Source organism: Exophiala bonariae, assembly GCF_035927105.1.
Source record: "Exophiala bonariae strain CCFEE 5792 chromosome Unknown scaffold_5, whole genome shotgun sequence".
NCBI classification, from domain to species: Eukaryota; Fungi; Ascomycota; class Eurotiomycetes; order Chaetothyriales; family Herpotrichiellaceae; genus Exophiala; species Exophiala bonariae.
In genome coordinates this window covers 288,213-304,311 of record NW_027042480.1, presented here as the reverse complement: position 1 = coordinate 304,311, position 16,099 = coordinate 288,213, and the positions used below count along the sequence as shown (strand labels likewise).

The window sequence follows — 16,099 nt, the reverse complement described above, 5'->3', positions numbered from 1 at the left end:
CGGGGATTTCATGCTGTTCAAACCGAGTCGGGACTTTAACCAGAATTTACCCGTTTGGCATCGGCTGTTTCCGTCAAGAACCCGCCGATTGCATTTTAGAGGCTTGACATCGACCGTAGTAGATATGGTGGGTTCTTCTGGCTCTAAGCACATTTCGATTCAACTTCTGCACGATTTCCTCCATGCCAGCAGCATAAACTAGGCATTGACACATCCCTTCTATCATTCCCTCAACATCCATCTCTCAGTCCTCCGAGCATGGCGACAGGTCTCTTCGCGTCTCTCCCGAAGCCCAAATACACAGGCGAACACGAGGATGTGCCCATCCATGCCCAACCCAAAGGACCTCGCATCGTTGGTCCTGGAGTGATTGATGAGTCGCAGATTGTTCTCAAGGTTAGTAGAGGTCTTTCCGAAAGTGTTTTTTACACTAACAATTCCGTGAAACAGCGCTCCGGACCCCCTCCCTATGGCCAGCGCTCAGGATGGCGACCACGATCAGTAGAGGATTTCGGCGATGGCGGGTCCTTTCCAGAAATTCCTGTCGCACAATACCCTCTCGATATGGGCCGCAAGGGCACTGCCTCTACTTCAAATGCCCTAGCATTACAGGTCGATGCCGAAGGCAAAGTCAAGTATGACGCCATTGCCAGGCAAGGTCATAATGAGAACAGAATCATCCATTCTAGTTTTAAAGATCTTATACCGTTGAGACAACAAGCGAATGCTGGAGAACTCAATTTGGATCGACCCAGTCAAGAAGAAGTCGCTGTCAGTGCCGAGAAGACGAGACTGGCCTTGGAGAAATTGGTCTCCGGTGCGGTTGCTGCGCAGAAGCCTAAGAATGTTAAAGGTGTTAATCGGGATGAACCGACTTATGTCCGCTATACACCGGCAAATCAAATGGGCGACAACTCCAAGAAAAATGATCGAATCTTCAAGATTGTTAAACGACAAGAAGATCCCATGGAACCACCCAAGTTCAAGCATAAGAAGATCCCCCGCGGTCCACCAAGCCCCCCTCCACCAGTCATGCATTCTCCTCCAAGGAAATTGACAGCCGAAGATCAAGAAGCTTGGAAGATTCCTCCGCCAGTATCGAACTGGAAGAATCCAAAGGGCTATACCGTTCCACTGGACAAGCGATTAGCTGCTGATGGGCGAGGATTGCAAGATGTGACCATCAATGACAAATTTGCCCAATTTGCAGAAGCATTATTCACAGCGGATCGCCATGCACGAGAAGAAGTGAAACTACGAACACAAATGCAACAGAAATTGGCCGAAAAGGAAAAACTGGCCAAGGAGGATCATTTACGAGAAATGGCGAGAAAAGCAAGGGAAGAAAGGCAGAATGCTTCCGGCTCCGGTCGCAGAAATTCAGAATCAAGACGACGTTCTCGCTCCTATTCTCGCTCGTCTGATGATTCAAGATCACAGAGTGACAGTGCGGATGAAGCTGAGCGGGAAAGGGAACGTGCTAGACGCGAACGGAGGCAGGAGAACGAACGACAAATGCGACAATCTAGAATGGGAACGGAAAAGAAGATCCAGATGATGGCGAGGGAACAAAACCGTGATATCTCTGAAAAGGTCGCCTTGGGGCTAGCGAAGCCAACTCAAAATAAAGAGACCATGTACGACTCAAGATTGTTCAACCAGACATCTGGATTTGATACAGGTTTCAACGAGGACCAGCATTACGACAAGCCATTATTTGCCGCCCAAGACGCCATCAACAGTATTTATCGGCCATCAACCAACCAGGACGACGATGACGGTGAAGATGCAGCAGATTCCACGTTGAGCAAAATCCAGAAATCAAATCGATTCGACACGCTGGGCACGTCCAAGAACTTCAAGGGAACCGAACTATCTGAGCGGCATGAGGGACCGGTGCAGTTTGAGAAGGATAAAGATGATCCGTTCGGCATCGACAGCTTGATTGGGGAAGCTTCGGCACGGCAGAGTGGGGAGAGCAAGAAGCGATATGGTCTGGAAGAAGCAGGCCCCAGTGACAGAGAGAAAAAGAGAGCAAGAGTGGACGAGGATGTTTAGGAGGCTCGTCCATCCTTCCGCCGGGTGGAGGATCTGTATTGATTATAGATCTCCAAGTAGATGCATGATATCACGTTGGTCTACCACTTGATCCTGAGGTCTCTCTACTGCATGCAATGTCATTCGAGCCACATGCTTACTCTGTTCGGCCCATCGTGGATGTTCATCACTGAATGCTCTGCTATATCGATTCAATCTCCAACTCTGAATCTCGTTGCCTTCTCCCCACAATATACATATCCCCAATCTGCACCAATCAAGCAGACGTCCCCTCGCTTGCCCATGGTTGAGGCACTCAAGTACTCCGACCCTTCTCCTCCTGACAAACGGCGAGCTCTTTTGTTGAATGTCGTTCTTGTGTCTCACAACTTGACCTCCCAACCTATGGGTCAGTAATGACTGATCAAGCTCCTTTTCATTAACCAACTTGAGGCGCTGGCTAGCATACTACCGAGGCTCATGAATCCCGATTAATGGGAGCACTCTGTTATCCAAAGGCGTTCGCCATCCACCGAAGCAGCCTGCCTAGTGCTATCACTCACGCCTAAACCAGATATACAGCGAGGCATCTTCCAAATATCCAGAAGCTCCACCACATGAAAATGGCAAACCAATACGACGAGATAGGCCTCGCATACGAATCGATCAAACGCTTCCCAGCGGCCGTTCTCGAACGCAGGACCTTCCAATCCGTCATAACACCACTACTATCGTCACGCAAGGACGTCAAGATCCTCGATCTAGCCTGCGGCACAGGCTATTACACACGCCTCCTTGCTGAATGGGGCGGCAACAGCATCTCAGACATACTGGGCATTGATCTCTCGCCTGTTATGGTCGAAGCTGCAAGGGCAGCATCTTCGCCCGCAACCTCAGCCTCGCAATATCCAGACGCTGAAGGGAAAGCGCCAAACGACGACAAGATCACCTTTCAAGTCGGCGACTGCACGCAACCGCTGAATCTATCATCTGGACCCTTCACCATCGCAACAGGCGCCTGGCTGCTGAACTACGCGTCCTCCGCGGCCGCCATGACGGGTATGTTCCGCAACATCGCGCAGAACCTGTGTGACGACGGCGTCTTCATCGGCATCACGCCCTATCCCGCACCTGACCTCGACGCCTTCGCTGAATCTTTCTCACCCTCCAACACCAACACCACCGCCACATCCACATCCACATCCATCAACGACGACCAAGCGAAATACGGCGTGACAGTGCAGTACACGCGGCGCCTCGCGTCCGGCGAAGGCTACGCGACGAAAATCACAGCGCACACGACGCCCGTGGAGATTGCGTTTGAGAATTTCCACCTCTCGCGCGAAGTCTATGAGTTGTGTGCGAGGGATGGGGGTCTGAGAGGGGACATGCGCTGGGTTGACCCTGTGTTGCCGGCGACGGATGAGGAGAGTCTAAGTGTGTATGGCCATGGCATCGATCTTGCTTGGTGGGATTCGTACCGAGCGAGAATGCATTGTGCCGTTTTGGTGGTGAGGAAGTCGTGAGTTGGATGGTATTGTGCTTGTTGAGAGCGGAGTGTTGACGGAAAACGATGAGGTTTGGCTGTAAGTAGTGGTCTTGGAACGATGTTCTTTCAGATGTTATGGACGCCCTTCAGTCACAAAAGTTAGGGACATTCAAGTTATGGGGTTATTTCATTTGCTATTTTGTAAGAATATCCAGATAAGGCTCATTCATCCCAATGACAACTCGCATTCTCACACCATTCATGGTCTTTTAGGAACATTCGAGGTTACATATCGCCAAAAGCAAAGAAATCCCGGAAGACATCCTTTGAAGCGCCGCGCCTTGACACACGTGTCTGAAGAGTAGCCCGAGATGCTACATCTCCATCTCACAACATGACCATAAGATACACCACCATCACCCATCAAAGACCCTCACGATAAATCCGCCAGAGATTCAGCATGCGCGCGCTCTGTCCAGGTGAGAAGCCCTCATAGCACACATCGGTGCTGTAGTCCATGAAATTATGGATCGGATCGGGCCCGCTGTACCCTTGTGGCCCGTAGGGATTAGGGCCGCCAACACCGTTGTATATGCCGGCCGACACGCCGCTGTTGGGACATGTGTCTCTGCTAGATGGACAACCACCTGTTTCCGCACACAACGTGTGAGTGATAGTTGACTTGTTGAAAGTGGGAATCTCGAAGGGATGTTGAGGGAACAAAAAAGAGAGAAGACTCACTGGTACTGCTCACCTGCTGCGGCGTGTCCGCAACATAATCGCCGAAATCCGCGGAACTGCAGGTGTACCCGTTGAAAGTGTGCAGTAAACCGTTCCAATGGCCGACCTCGTGCGCCGTCGTGCCGCCCAGATTATACCCGCCGATGTTCCCGCCGGGCAGGGTCCCGCTGAGGATGTTGCAGCCGTCGACGACGTAGGCGTCGGGGAGTGTCGAGCGTGTCACGCCCGCGGCCGGTAGCGAGCAGGAGCCCAGTAGCAAGGCGCCGGTCGGCACGCCGGTGGTCCCGCTTGTGGTTTGGAGCTGCGATTGATAGTAGATGTTCAGGGCCGAGTAGGTGCCGCGGCGGAGGCTGCGTTTCATACCTAGGTCGTCGCCGTTGGCCGCCCAGGTGTCGTTGGTCGTGCGGTCGATGCCCGCAAGGCGGTATCCGATGCTGGAGTTGCGGTAGGCGGCGGTTAGGTAGCGGAGTTGGTTCTGGATCTGTGTGTCGGTTACGTAGTCTGGGGATTGGGGGTTGGATGATGCAGTGTCGGAGACGATGTGGATATACGTGTCGATGGTGTAGATTGGGGGCATGGCTGGGGTTTGACGTTTGTCATGGGCGTGATTGCTATGGTCGACTACAAAGCGCGTGTAGCGTTGCTGAACGGATTGGGCGTCCCAAAGCTCGTTCTTCAGTGGTTCGTTCTTTTGAAGGTAGCGGTGCGAAAGTCTGAGCTCCTCTGAAGGTTTGTCGACGTCGCAGGATCTATGAATGGTTTTATAGCGGGTGAGGCCGGCGAAAGTCGTGTGAACGAAGACGGTCGTGGCTAGGAGTATTAAGGGTATGGAACGAGAGGAAATTCGGAAGACACTCATATTTGCTTCGGTTGTGGAGGCTTTGGAAGAGGTGGACAGTGAAAGATGCAAAGAATCATGATGGTTTTATATTGTGAGTAGAACCTAGGAAACTCCAGAAAATCACACAGACACATACACACACAATAAGCACAGACATATAATCACAATGGAAAATGGGTTGCGACGAAGGAATGCAGAAACTTGAATCGAGATAGCATTCCGTGCCACGTGACTCTGCTCAAATAAAGTATTCAGTGGACAATACCAAAAGGGGTTGGGTGCTTCAAGAACGGGCAAACCGAAAAATAAATCTTGAAGTGACATCTTCTCTCTGGGAAATGAGTCAAGTATCCCTATACCATTCGGCCGTTTGCCTCGATTTTCTTCCAATCTTCCATAAACGCCAGCGCCGATACCCTGTCCTGCTTCATCAACGTTATAAAGGAGTTCGTGCAAGCTGTTTTTGGTTTCAAGCAGTTCCAGGTCGAGCTTCACGACCTGTGGTGGTAGCAGTCGAAGGGGTATCGATATTGTTCCAAGATAGATAAGTATGATCTCCAAGTTTTCTGTCTCGATTAGTAAAAAACCTTGAATGCTAGAAAATCGAGTACGAACCTCGGTTTAATAAGATGTGCAATAGTGAAGACGACACCAAGAACAACACAAATGCCTCCTACCACAACATAGGCGATCCCCAAGAACGAATTCTTGCCACCCACAACAGTACGGGTAGAGATCAAAACACTCTTGGTACCATCATAGACCTTGACGGGGAAGACTGTGGAGGTTAGATATATCGCTTAGTAGCAATGAAGATTCAGGCTCACAGTCATAGATATCCATTTGGTAGATACCGGTGGTCATGGTATCTTCATCGTTGCGAAGAGCAAGTTTGCTGAAAGTGGGGAGACCTGCGGTTCTCATCCAAACCTGGAATTCTTCATACGTCGACAGATCAGGGATGGGATTTTCATCCGTATACCCATCCGGAAAGCGCTCATGCCAATTTGGAGGAGGCGAGACTTGATCATTGGTATATTTTGTCTTTTTGTAGAGTTCGGCGTCACTGCCCCACGCGATGCTTTTGTTGGTCATTCGATAAGCCTCGCCAGGTGCACCGCCAGCTAAATTGACAGCCACAGGACTGTTGAGTGTATCGTTGAAAAGGGAATTTGCAATCAATCCACAAGGATAGTAAGCCTTCCCATTGGCATCCCGCTTAATGGGGTCGCATGAGCTACCCCCAATGCTTGAATTACTCAAGGCATTTCCTTTCAGCTGATCGGTGTCTAGAGACTTGACATATCTGCGATGATTTTGATAGAAGTTGGTCAGGCGATAGTACAGATAGACAGGAGGACCGATGTCGTTCGGGATCGAGAACTGGAGTGTGCAAACGGGAGTGTCGCGAATGGTGACACTGTATGGAGGGGTGGTGGTGTTTCGAGTCAACCGCCATTGTGGCACAGCGGTGTTATTGGAGGACTTAAAGGACGATGAGACCTTGCTAGAAGGAATGGGAGTAAATTCCTCTCCTGCAGTGGAAGCGCAGTCCGTATAATCGATCACCAATTCTTGAACCTGCACGAGCTGTCAATCAAGAGTTGGGGTCGGATCTGCAATGTACTGACACTAGCACTGGCCCATAGCAACAGACCACCTATGGGAGCGAAGATGATACCGATGGCGAAGAGAATAGGGAGGACAGTCTTAGGGGTAAGAATCGGTCTGCGCTTGAGTGTCAGCGACAATGGTTGTATTCAATGGTGAGCGCAGGTGGGGGATACACACTGCCATGCTTTTAAACGCTGCTGGCGAAAAGCAGTATCTGTTAAAACAACGGAGGATTGATTAGCTGATTATCCTGCCGTACGTGAGGGAGAATGAGTGGTGCAGACGGACTTGCAGGTCTTCTACTCTTTTGTTTCTTGGTCGGGGGTTCGTTATGAGGATCCTCCTCCTGAATGGAGTCTGGCCGCGCGACCTGTGTTTGTGACATGGTGTAGTAGAGTCGAAGAGGGAATCAACAACGAAGTGATAGCGTTGGTTGTGGCAGGTCAGATCATCTGGGAAAGGTGCGATACGCAGTCAGGAAGATGAGACTCGAGTTTGTGAGCCTGGTGAGGACGGATCGATGTGAATCAGCAAGTCCGGACTGTTGCGGCATGGGATGTCCGGGCAGCAGAGGGAGGCCGTAGCGGCGGTCACCTCTCGCAACTCACTAGCGATCTACTAATTGAAATCACAGCCAATTAAAATTGGGCATAGGCTGCTAAGATTGATTTAGTCGCGAGCTATGCATTCCAGCGTCTAAATCCACAGACTATCCTCAATCGGGGCAGGCACAGCCGCCTCCAACCTTTTCGATGAAATAAATTCATCGGTCTTCTTTTCTTTCCTTTTTCCTTTCCATATAATAAACTCATTCACGGGCTTGATTTATTGTAGGAGATAGAGACTCTAAGGAGTACGTATTTTCGTGCTCTTCATCTCTTTCTCCTCTACTTCAAGCCCAAGATCAGCTACCATGCGCCGTAGCTGGAGCTGGCTAGGACTCGTTTCCAATGATGCTTCTGTTCCTTACCAACGGACGCTACATCCCACTTTACCTCCCAAATCAGGTCTGTAGAATTCAATTTATGGGTCGAAGGTCATCTGCTTGTCGTCGTCAGCTTCAAATCCCATGTATCAAGATGAATATGCTTGTTCGTCGTATGACTTGAAGTCCATCATGATGGGCGCTGTGAACGTTTTCTATCTCAAGCTCTATGTATTGTCCCAAATCCCGACCCATTGAAGTTCTGAACGCCATCGCTATGATTTCATGTGGTAGTACATCCTCATCCTCATTTCTCTGATTTCTCTCCTCGCCCACCAACATCCCAGGTCGTCTCCTGCTTGGTCCCCGGTGCTAGCCAACCAGATGAGAAGTTCGGCGATTGGCTGCGCTCCTTTTCATCATCTCTTTTCCACTGCATACCACTCTTCTGATCCAGAAATGGTTGGGACATCTCTAAACCAGGCGTTTGCACTTCCGTCACCGGTAGTAGTGCTGCTTTGTGTCGGAAATGGTCTGCTTTGGTCCTCCTCTCTGCTGCATCCTCCATACTTGTTCGATCGTACAAATACAGCCCGAAGCATGTAAGAGCAATCCCAACACCTTGTATTGGAGTCGTGGAACTGCGAAACCATATCACAGCGACCACAATAACCCACACTCGCTTGATCAATGAAGCCACCGAATATGAAACCGGCGACAGCATTGAGAGCAACACAAAGGCCATGATGTTTTGGAAAAAGTGGAACACACCGTTGAAGACATATTCCAGCATCAGCTCTCCGTGGTCCAACTTCCCCTTCTTCGAAAGTGACAATGATCCATCTTTCCAAAGATCTTGCACAATTTCCCACCCTTCGGTGTATATCCAAACGGGTGCTGAAAACATGAAAGCACCGACCGAACAATAACACAACAGGTTGAGTTTGTCCAGCTTTCGAGAGAGATGTGTTTGCCCATCTGCTTCTGCCCTTGAAGACTCGTTGAAGAGCTTCTTCGAGAAGATGTTCTGGGTCACAAAAACAAGCGCTGCCACAAAGGATGCAGTAATTCCCCAAAAGTTGCTGGAAAAGTCGGTTGAGCAAGCTAACATGACCCCGATCGTGAGTGGTACAAGTGACAAATATGTGGCTCTCTTGTATCGAATTCGAAACACTAAGCGGTATGCAAGGACGGTAAATAATGGCGACAAGCCCTTGATAGTGTGGACCAACGACACTGGTATTTTTGACGTGGCATATGAACTTAGGAGATGTCCCAACAACTGGAAGATCGACAATGGAAGTGCTGTATAGACCACATCCCAGGATGGTGGTCTCAGTCCATTCTTTAATGCCGGAATCATTCGCTTGAGTGATGGGAAGACGGATGCCAGGCCGGCTAGGACAAAGCACCAAGAGAAGACCGAGAGAAATTGTAAAATCGTCAGAGTAGCTGGTTTGGGATATGCATTCAGAATCGATTTCGAGGATGTGTTGGTCAGGGCTGAAGTCATATACCATGCAATACAGAGGGCCTATGGGCGTTAGACATGGCAGATGGAAACTGAAGTAACGCGAAACTTACGATGAGTTTGTATGAAATAGGCGCTTTTAATGCTTCTGCGAGTTCGTGGGCATTCTCACTCACACTGCCCTGGCGTGTTCGGAATTTGTTTATCGCTTCACTAACACTTCTCCTTGAACGATGTCCATGTATTCCTGGAGGCCGCGCATCACGTAGTCTCTGGCTCATCTTTCTCGCCGGCCATTTGAAATCTTGATTGGCGAATGGCCCGGCGCCCGGACTGATGTCCGAGGGACTGCTAGTGACTGCCGGCGCATTAAGCTGGAAACTACTACGGGTTGAATCGTCGAAGGAAGGGAATTTCTCGTTTCCGATGGGTTCATTGAGGTTCTTGTTGGGTGAGAGGGCTCGATGGGTGACTATCCGAGGTTCGGGAGTCTGCGTCATAGTAGTGGTCATGTTCATCAGGATACTGGGTGGTTGTAGGAAAGGGCGAGGTGACCCTGATGCTCCTTCGCTTGTGGTGTAGACTCAAGGTGAACAAAGATCGGTGGCCATGATTTCCTTGTCGTGAAAGGTCGAAGAGCTTTCCCACGTTAGAGCAGACGTCTCGTAGAGTTGATGCACGGGGCCTCTTGTTTGATTCAGTGCAACCCTATGTAGATCAATCCTAGAAGAAATACGTAGGTTTGGCACAAGTTCACGCCACGGCCTCGTCGCAGTCCTTGCGCGTTCTCTCCAACGCTATGCCTTTTCCGGGGGATGGTGATTGAGCCATCTCGGAATAATGATCATCCGAGGTAGTCGTCTGTCCTTCCTGGCCTCATGCTCGGCCGTAGTGATTGTCAGGTTCCCAAGTTGATAGACCCGTCAAACATCATCACAACTTTGACCTGACGAGCAGCGTCAATCGGATCATGGTACCAGACAATGAAGTCATGGCTTTGGAGACAGACTATACTTCTTGGTGGCGTTTGGCATCTTGCTCATGCCCTTCAACAGTTCCCTGAAAACTCCTCACAGAAAGGTCTCGTCTTGACCCATGCGTCTTCGAACTTGAAGTTTTCACCAGATTGGAAGGTACTGGGTCCTTTCAGACTGGGCACACGCGGTACATAGTTCTGTTCGGCCCAACCGGTTGATGCCTAGACTGACTCGCCAATAGAAGCTGTCTGGGGAGCTGATCCTGTCGAATACCTGGGAGGTATCACGAATATCACTTACAATGAGGACGACTTTTACCATAGCCCTCTTGCAGCGGATGCACATGTGAAATGGGAAAGCCGCGCCTATAACCCCGAAAACTCTGGAAAGGGTGCATCGATCGATCTGAGCTTGCACTATCCAGACATTGATTGGCAGTTCGCTCGGCAAATCTATGGATGGGCTGCTCTTCAATTTCAAGCATGGATTGTTGGTGAGTTATTGTGGTCAGGCGACAGTTCACAGACCGCTGTTCTATACACAGACAATGTCTTGGAGCTTTGGGTTGGTGACAATCATATCTTTGGAGGCGACTTTTACAGTTTTCGACGCGCACCGATCTTGATTCATCTGCGTCCCGGTGTCAATGTTGTCAAAGTGCGCATGCTTGGTGATATACGATCTATGGGTGGACAGTCACCCCCTAGCCTGCAGGCTAGGTTAGAGACAAACCTAGCATATGATGTACTCGCGGTCGACTCCCCTGGGGTAATAATCCCAGATGTTATCAAAGGACGCTTCACCAGCCTGTATGGAAGTATCACCGTCCGTAACCAGGCTGAGAAATGGGTCAAGATTGATCATATAGCCACCTCACGTGACTTTGGCAGGTCTATTCTGTCCGATGGTGTAATCTGGCTGGCTCCTGGTCAGTCCAGACCACTCAAAGTTGTCCTTGATTTGGAGGTAGGGTTGGACAAAAGCATCAATTTCCGGCTGAGCTATACGCCGGAGGACTCCTTGTCGTTGCAAATAGATTTTGCAACCACATTGAACCATGCAATTATTACTGACTCACACAAGGTCACCTTTCTTCATCCAAGTGGCGTGGTCTCATATGCAATACTTCGGCCTCCACGCTACCATCTAACCTCTGAAATTTCGGAAACGTTACCTGTTCTCGTAGCCCTCCATGGTGCAGGGGTGGAAGCTGACAGTCCCCTCGTCAAAACCGCGTTTGACGCAATTCCAGACCTACCGGGCTGGATTCTTTCTCCCTCAGGAATGAGCACTTGGAGTGGCGATGATTGGCACACTTGGGGTTTTGCTGATGTTGAAGCTGCAATCACGATGATCCCTGATTGGATCAAAAATATCAAGTGGACAGGTCCTGGAGTCTGTCTTCACCGAGTTTTGGTCGCTGGCCATTCCAATGGTGGTCAAGGGACATGGTTTTTCAGCACACACCGGCCTGATCGCGTTCTTGCTGCAGCTGCGGCTTCTGGATACACCTCCATTGAGAATTATGTCCCTTTTACCCTATGGCAAGAAGCAGATCCTTGGCAGACTGCTGTTGTTCAAACTGCACGAGGTAACTATCGTCACGAACTATTGGTCGAAAATCTGATAGGGATACCCATTCTGCAACAGCATGGATCAATAGATGATAATGTTCCAGCATATCATTCTCGATTGATGAATGCGCTGCTTGTCGGGGTTGGCCAGCCAGCCAACTATTCAGAACTACGCGACAGAGGCCATTGGTTTGAAGGTGTCATGACAACACAGTCGATGAGGGATTTCTATTCACTCTTTTTGAAGTGTGGAATATCGCAGAAGCAAACGCCACGCCAATTCTCTTTCATAGTGCCAAACTCGCATGACATGGGATCTCGATATGGTATTTTTGTTGATCAGCTCTCCACTCCAGACCGAATGGGTAAAGTTCACGCCCTCGTTAGTGAGACCGAATCTGGCGTACAATGGCGGTTAAAGACCACAAACATCCAACGATTGCGTTTGGAGCGTGTATCAGGCCTCAACCTCGCTGCAGATGAAGTGATCCTCGATAACATGTTACTGCCTTTTGAGCTCAAGCATGAGAAGGGGTCTGCCTTGTTCGTCAAGCGTGATGCTGATACCTGGACAAGGGAACTCAGACCCAATTGGCAGCATCTGGAGCAACGTTCTGGCCGACAGAGAGGCACTCTGGACGCTATTCTCCGCAGCAGTGGTCCATTTCAGCTGATATATGGCTCTCCAGAGATCCTTCCAATTGCACTTCAGGCAAGCCGTAATCTTCATCAATATTATGGTGCTGATTCGAACATTCTATCATGGCCAGACTATCGGAAGGTTGTGGACAAAGGGGAAAGTAATGTCATTACCTTTGTGCAGGGAATGATCAGTCTACCAACTCGGATTCCACACTTTCCCATTAATCTCCAAGATGGGAGGGTGACTCTCACAGCGTGTAACGGAAGAATAATTTCTATTCCATTCACTCAAGGACTGGGAGGTGTTTGGCTACGACCTCTTCCAGATGAAAGACTTGAACTTGTGGTCTGGGGTGCTGACACAATTGGATTAAAGCATGCTGCGAGACTTGTTCCCACCATAACCGGAGTGGGCCAACCTGACTTTGTCATCTTGGAAGCATCTGCACGGTGGAAGGGACATGGAGGAGCAATTGCAATGGGATTGTTTGACTATGGATGGAGAATATCCCCAGGATCATACCTTCCCTGACGTTGGAATGGCCACGACTGCCTGTATATCAAGCTTCGGGTGCTATTGATTTATGAAACCCAATGCAGCCTTTGTTACCTACTGACAGGTTTTGGCACTAGAGGAAGCTACGACTTCAATGTGAACACGCCTTGGTATGAATGGGGGGCAGGTGCAATCACCTGCATCGTGACTGCCTCTTCCAAAACCTCCTTCTTCCTATCTCTACTAACCCTTCGTCCTCTACCTACTCTCTCTCTCTCTTTCTTTCTTTCTATCTCCTCACTCCCTACTCCAATCCGCCAACGTCTTCTTGAGAGAGGTTTCAGGTGACCACATTCATCCCTTCTCTTTGTCACGGGAGTCTTGCCCTCATAGGTTTGTCCTCTCCTCAGCTTATCTTGCATCTTATCATCCAGTCTCTCCACCATCAATCCCAAATTCCTCATGGCGACTCTTGTTTCAACTGGTTCACCAGGAATCAATCGGAAATCAAGCCATGGTGTGAAGTTGCACCTTGAAATGGAGGAAGACATCACGCAACAAACAAAAAGTCGCAAGGTGAGTCAACCCGCGTGAACGCTTCGCCATACCACTACTTCACTTACCTACTACTTCCCTACATCTACACATCTTTTACACGTTCATCACTCCTCCATCGAAACGCCACAACACTCTTCATTTCAATCACCCGCTTTTCGCTATCGTTGTCGCACCTCAATTGAGCTAAGACTAATTATTCCTGTCTGGCACAAGCACAAGGACAAGGTACGAGTGATCTTCGTCTTTCTCATCTTCGCATTGCACTTTCTCACTCTCCTTAGCCTTCTCCAGTCCCTCTGGATCCCAAACCTGCGACGAATATGGACGATATTCTCGCCCGATTGAAGCTGAACGATGCTCGCAAACCCAGCACTGATGTCCGGTCCCTTGACAAACTTTTGCACAACTTGCAAGATCAGAGCAAAGTCATGAAGAGACAGGAAGATGAGATCAAGAACGGGGCCGATTCTAACCGTCACCTTTCCACCCGCATGTCTGCTTCTGCAGATAGCTCCTCCAACCCGGATGCTGGTGTCTCTACCACCATTCCATTCGGCAATGTTTCAACTGGTGTTCCGATTGCTCCTCGCCCAACTCCAACCAACCTCAAGACAGATAACGCCGAGATCTTACGCGTCAAACAAGAACTGGAAGCTGCCAAGTCGGTCATTTCACGTCAAGAACAAGAACTCGCTGAGACTCGCACCTTGAAGCACACTATGGATCAAGCGATGGGTCCTCCTTCAGAGATTGGAGATTTTGTTCCTCCAAACGATCTGACTGAAGCCACCATTGGCCATCTTCAAAGTGCTTTCAATGCTGCAGCTCGGCCTTTTACCTCACGTAACGATGGCTGGATTGCTCAAGACAACCTTCAAGTCGACCCTGGTGACCTCGCTGGCGCTAACTTTGGACGATCTCGAGCCTTTTGGCAGAACGCTACTGCGCCCGTGGCTGAAATCCAGGTCACCAACCCTCCTAATGCAGGTTACACCGCTGCTCGTGACCCTCGCGCTCCTGGCCAAGGTTATAACAACTTGTACGGTGCCCCAACTGCTGGTGACTCGGGATTTCAGAATGGCAACTTTCCTGGCAACGGCGCAGCTCTTGGTTATGACATGAGAGCACATGGTGATACCATGGGATTCAATCCGCAACAACTCAACATGAGACGCAATGGAGCCCCACTTCGTATCAACACCACTGCTCTTGATCCACTTGCACCATATCAGAGCTACCCACCAGGTGCCACAGCCCTCACTCCCCCAGCAGTCACTTCAATGGGCATTCCCAGTCAATACTATCAGCAACGTGGTGTGGCTGCTCCATTGTCCCCCACAGGAACAGACTTCAATGCATCAAGTGGTCAAACTGTGGTCAATCCATGGCCGCTCTCAGTAAGTGTAATACCTAGTCCTCATTGTTGTTGTTCCCAGTACTGACTTTTGTGAAAAGGCGAATGTTGCAACTGGACCGACCTATGTCACTCCTCTTGAGCCCATGAACTATCGCCGCTTGCTCGATAAATCCGTTTCTTGTGACTGGAAATACATCGTCGACAAAATTGTCTGCAACAACGATCAACAAGCAAGTATCTTCTTGCAGCAAAAGCTCAAAGTCGGCACGGCAGAGCAGAAGTTCGACATTGTTGAGTCCATTGTCAATCAGGCTTACCCACTCATGATCAATCGATTTGGCAACTTTCTTGTACAACGCTGCTTTGAACATGGTACTCCTGATCAAGTTGTGGCCATTGCTAATGCCATTCAAGGCAATGTGTTACAGCTCAGTATGGATCCCTTTGGATGTCACGTCATTCAAAAAGCTTTTGATTCGGTACCAGAGGAGAACAAGGCTGACATGGTTCATGAACTTCTCCGACGTATCCCAGACACTGTGATCCATCGATATGCTTGTCACGTTTGGCAAAAGCTGTTTGAACTTCGCTGGAGCGGAGAACCACCACAAATCATGCTAAAGGTCAATGAGGCTCTTCGGGGCATGTGGCATGAAGTCGCCTTGGGTGAAACTGGCAGTCTTGTTGTTCAGAACATTTTCGAGAACTGTGTTGAGGATGAGAAGCGTCCAGCCATTGAGGAAGTCATCACCAACATCGACTTGATTGCTCATGGTCAATTCGGTAATTGGTGCATTCAGCATCTATGTGAACATGGCTCTCCACCAGACAAACGCCGAGTTGTCGATCACATTCTTACCAATTCATACAACTACAGTGTTGATCAATTCGCTTCCAAAGTGGTAGAGAAGTGTCTCAAAATTGGCGGCCCCGAATTTTTGGATCGTTACCTTGGGGTTATCACCACTGCTCATCCTGATCGTCCACGCATTCCTCTTATCGATATTGCTGGTGACCAATATGGCAATTATCTCATTCAATGGATCTTGATGAATACTCATCATCATCAACGCGAGCAGGTTGCCATCCACATTCGAAAGCATATGGTCTCTCTGCGCGGTTCCAAATTTGGTTCTCGTGTTGCTATGCTCTGCTGCAACCCGAACTCTGCTACTCGTCCTGGAACTGGTGCTGTTGTCAACCCCTTCGGTGCCCCTGGTCAACCTCGCAGTCAATGGGCTCGATTCCGTTGACTCGATGAGGATCATCTTACTCATTGAGGACTTGGATTGGACAAAATCGATTTTCTCATCTACTTGTTCATCATTTGTGTAGATGGAAGGTATTCTAACATTGTCAATAAACATGGGATAGCTC

The 16,099-nt window shown here is 49.4% G+C and overlaps 6 protein-coding genes across 6 annotated transcripts; 4 read left to right on the top strand and 2 right to left on the bottom strand.

Moving 5' to 3' along the window:
- Positions 1 to 258: 258 nt before the first annotated feature.
- Positions 259 to 2,058, top strand: PRP45 (mRNA splicing protein; the record flags this gene model as incomplete). Its single annotated transcript, XM_064854412.1, has 1 exon — positions 259 to 2,058. One exon carries the CDS (start codon positions 259 to 261, stop codon positions 2,056 to 2,058), a length of 1,800 nt encoding a protein of 599 aa, XP_064709138.1.
- A 596-nt stretch (positions 2,059 to 2,654) lies between these two features.
- Positions 2,655 to 3,563, top strand: LTR84_010877 (uncharacterized protein; the record flags this gene model as incomplete). Its single annotated transcript, XM_064854411.1, has 1 exon — positions 2,655 to 3,563. The coding sequence occupies one exon, from the start codon at positions 2,655 to 2,657 to the stop codon at positions 3,561 to 3,563; it is 909 nt and encodes a 302-aa protein (XP_064709137.1).
- Positions 3,564 to 3,949: 386 nt separating this feature from the next.
- On the bottom strand, positions 3,950 to 7,107 carry LTR84_010876 (uncharacterized protein; the record flags this gene model as incomplete). The annotated part of the gene is made up of 8 exons (XM_064854410.1): positions 3,950 to 4,173; positions 4,268 to 5,077; positions 5,468 to 5,606; positions 5,696 to 5,886; positions 5,936 to 6,689; positions 6,740 to 6,836; positions 6,900 to 6,919; positions 6,982 to 7,107. 8 exons carry the CDS (start codon positions 7,105 to 7,107, stop codon positions 3,950 to 3,952), a joined length of 2,361 nt encoding a protein of 786 aa, XP_064709136.1.
- Positions 7,108 to 7,954: 847 nt separating this feature from the next.
- LTR84_010875 (uncharacterized protein) lies at positions 7,955 to 9,618 on the bottom strand (the record flags this gene model as incomplete). Its single annotated transcript, XM_064854409.1, has 2 exons — positions 7,955 to 9,181; positions 9,232 to 9,618. The coding sequence occupies 2 exons, from the start codon at positions 9,616 to 9,618 to the stop codon at positions 7,955 to 7,957; spliced, it is 1,614 nt and encodes a 537-aa protein (XP_064709135.1).
- Positions 9,619 to 10,101: 483 nt separating this feature from the next.
- On the top strand, positions 10,102 to 12,843 carry LTR84_010874 (uncharacterized protein; the record flags this gene model as incomplete). Its single annotated transcript, XM_064854408.1, has 2 exons — positions 10,102 to 10,282; positions 10,337 to 12,843. 2 exons carry the CDS (start codon positions 10,102 to 10,104, stop codon positions 12,841 to 12,843), a joined length of 2,688 nt encoding a protein of 895 aa, XP_064709134.1.
- Positions 12,844 to 13,269: 426 nt separating this feature from the next.
- On the top strand, positions 13,270 to 15,975 carry LTR84_010873 (uncharacterized protein; the record flags this gene model as incomplete). Its single annotated transcript, XM_064854407.1, has 3 exons — positions 13,270 to 13,383; positions 13,647 to 14,762; positions 14,821 to 15,975. 3 exons carry the CDS (start codon positions 13,270 to 13,272, stop codon positions 15,973 to 15,975), a joined length of 2,385 nt encoding a protein of 794 aa, XP_064709133.1.
- Between the last annotated feature and the right edge of the window lie 124 nt (positions 15,976 to 16,099).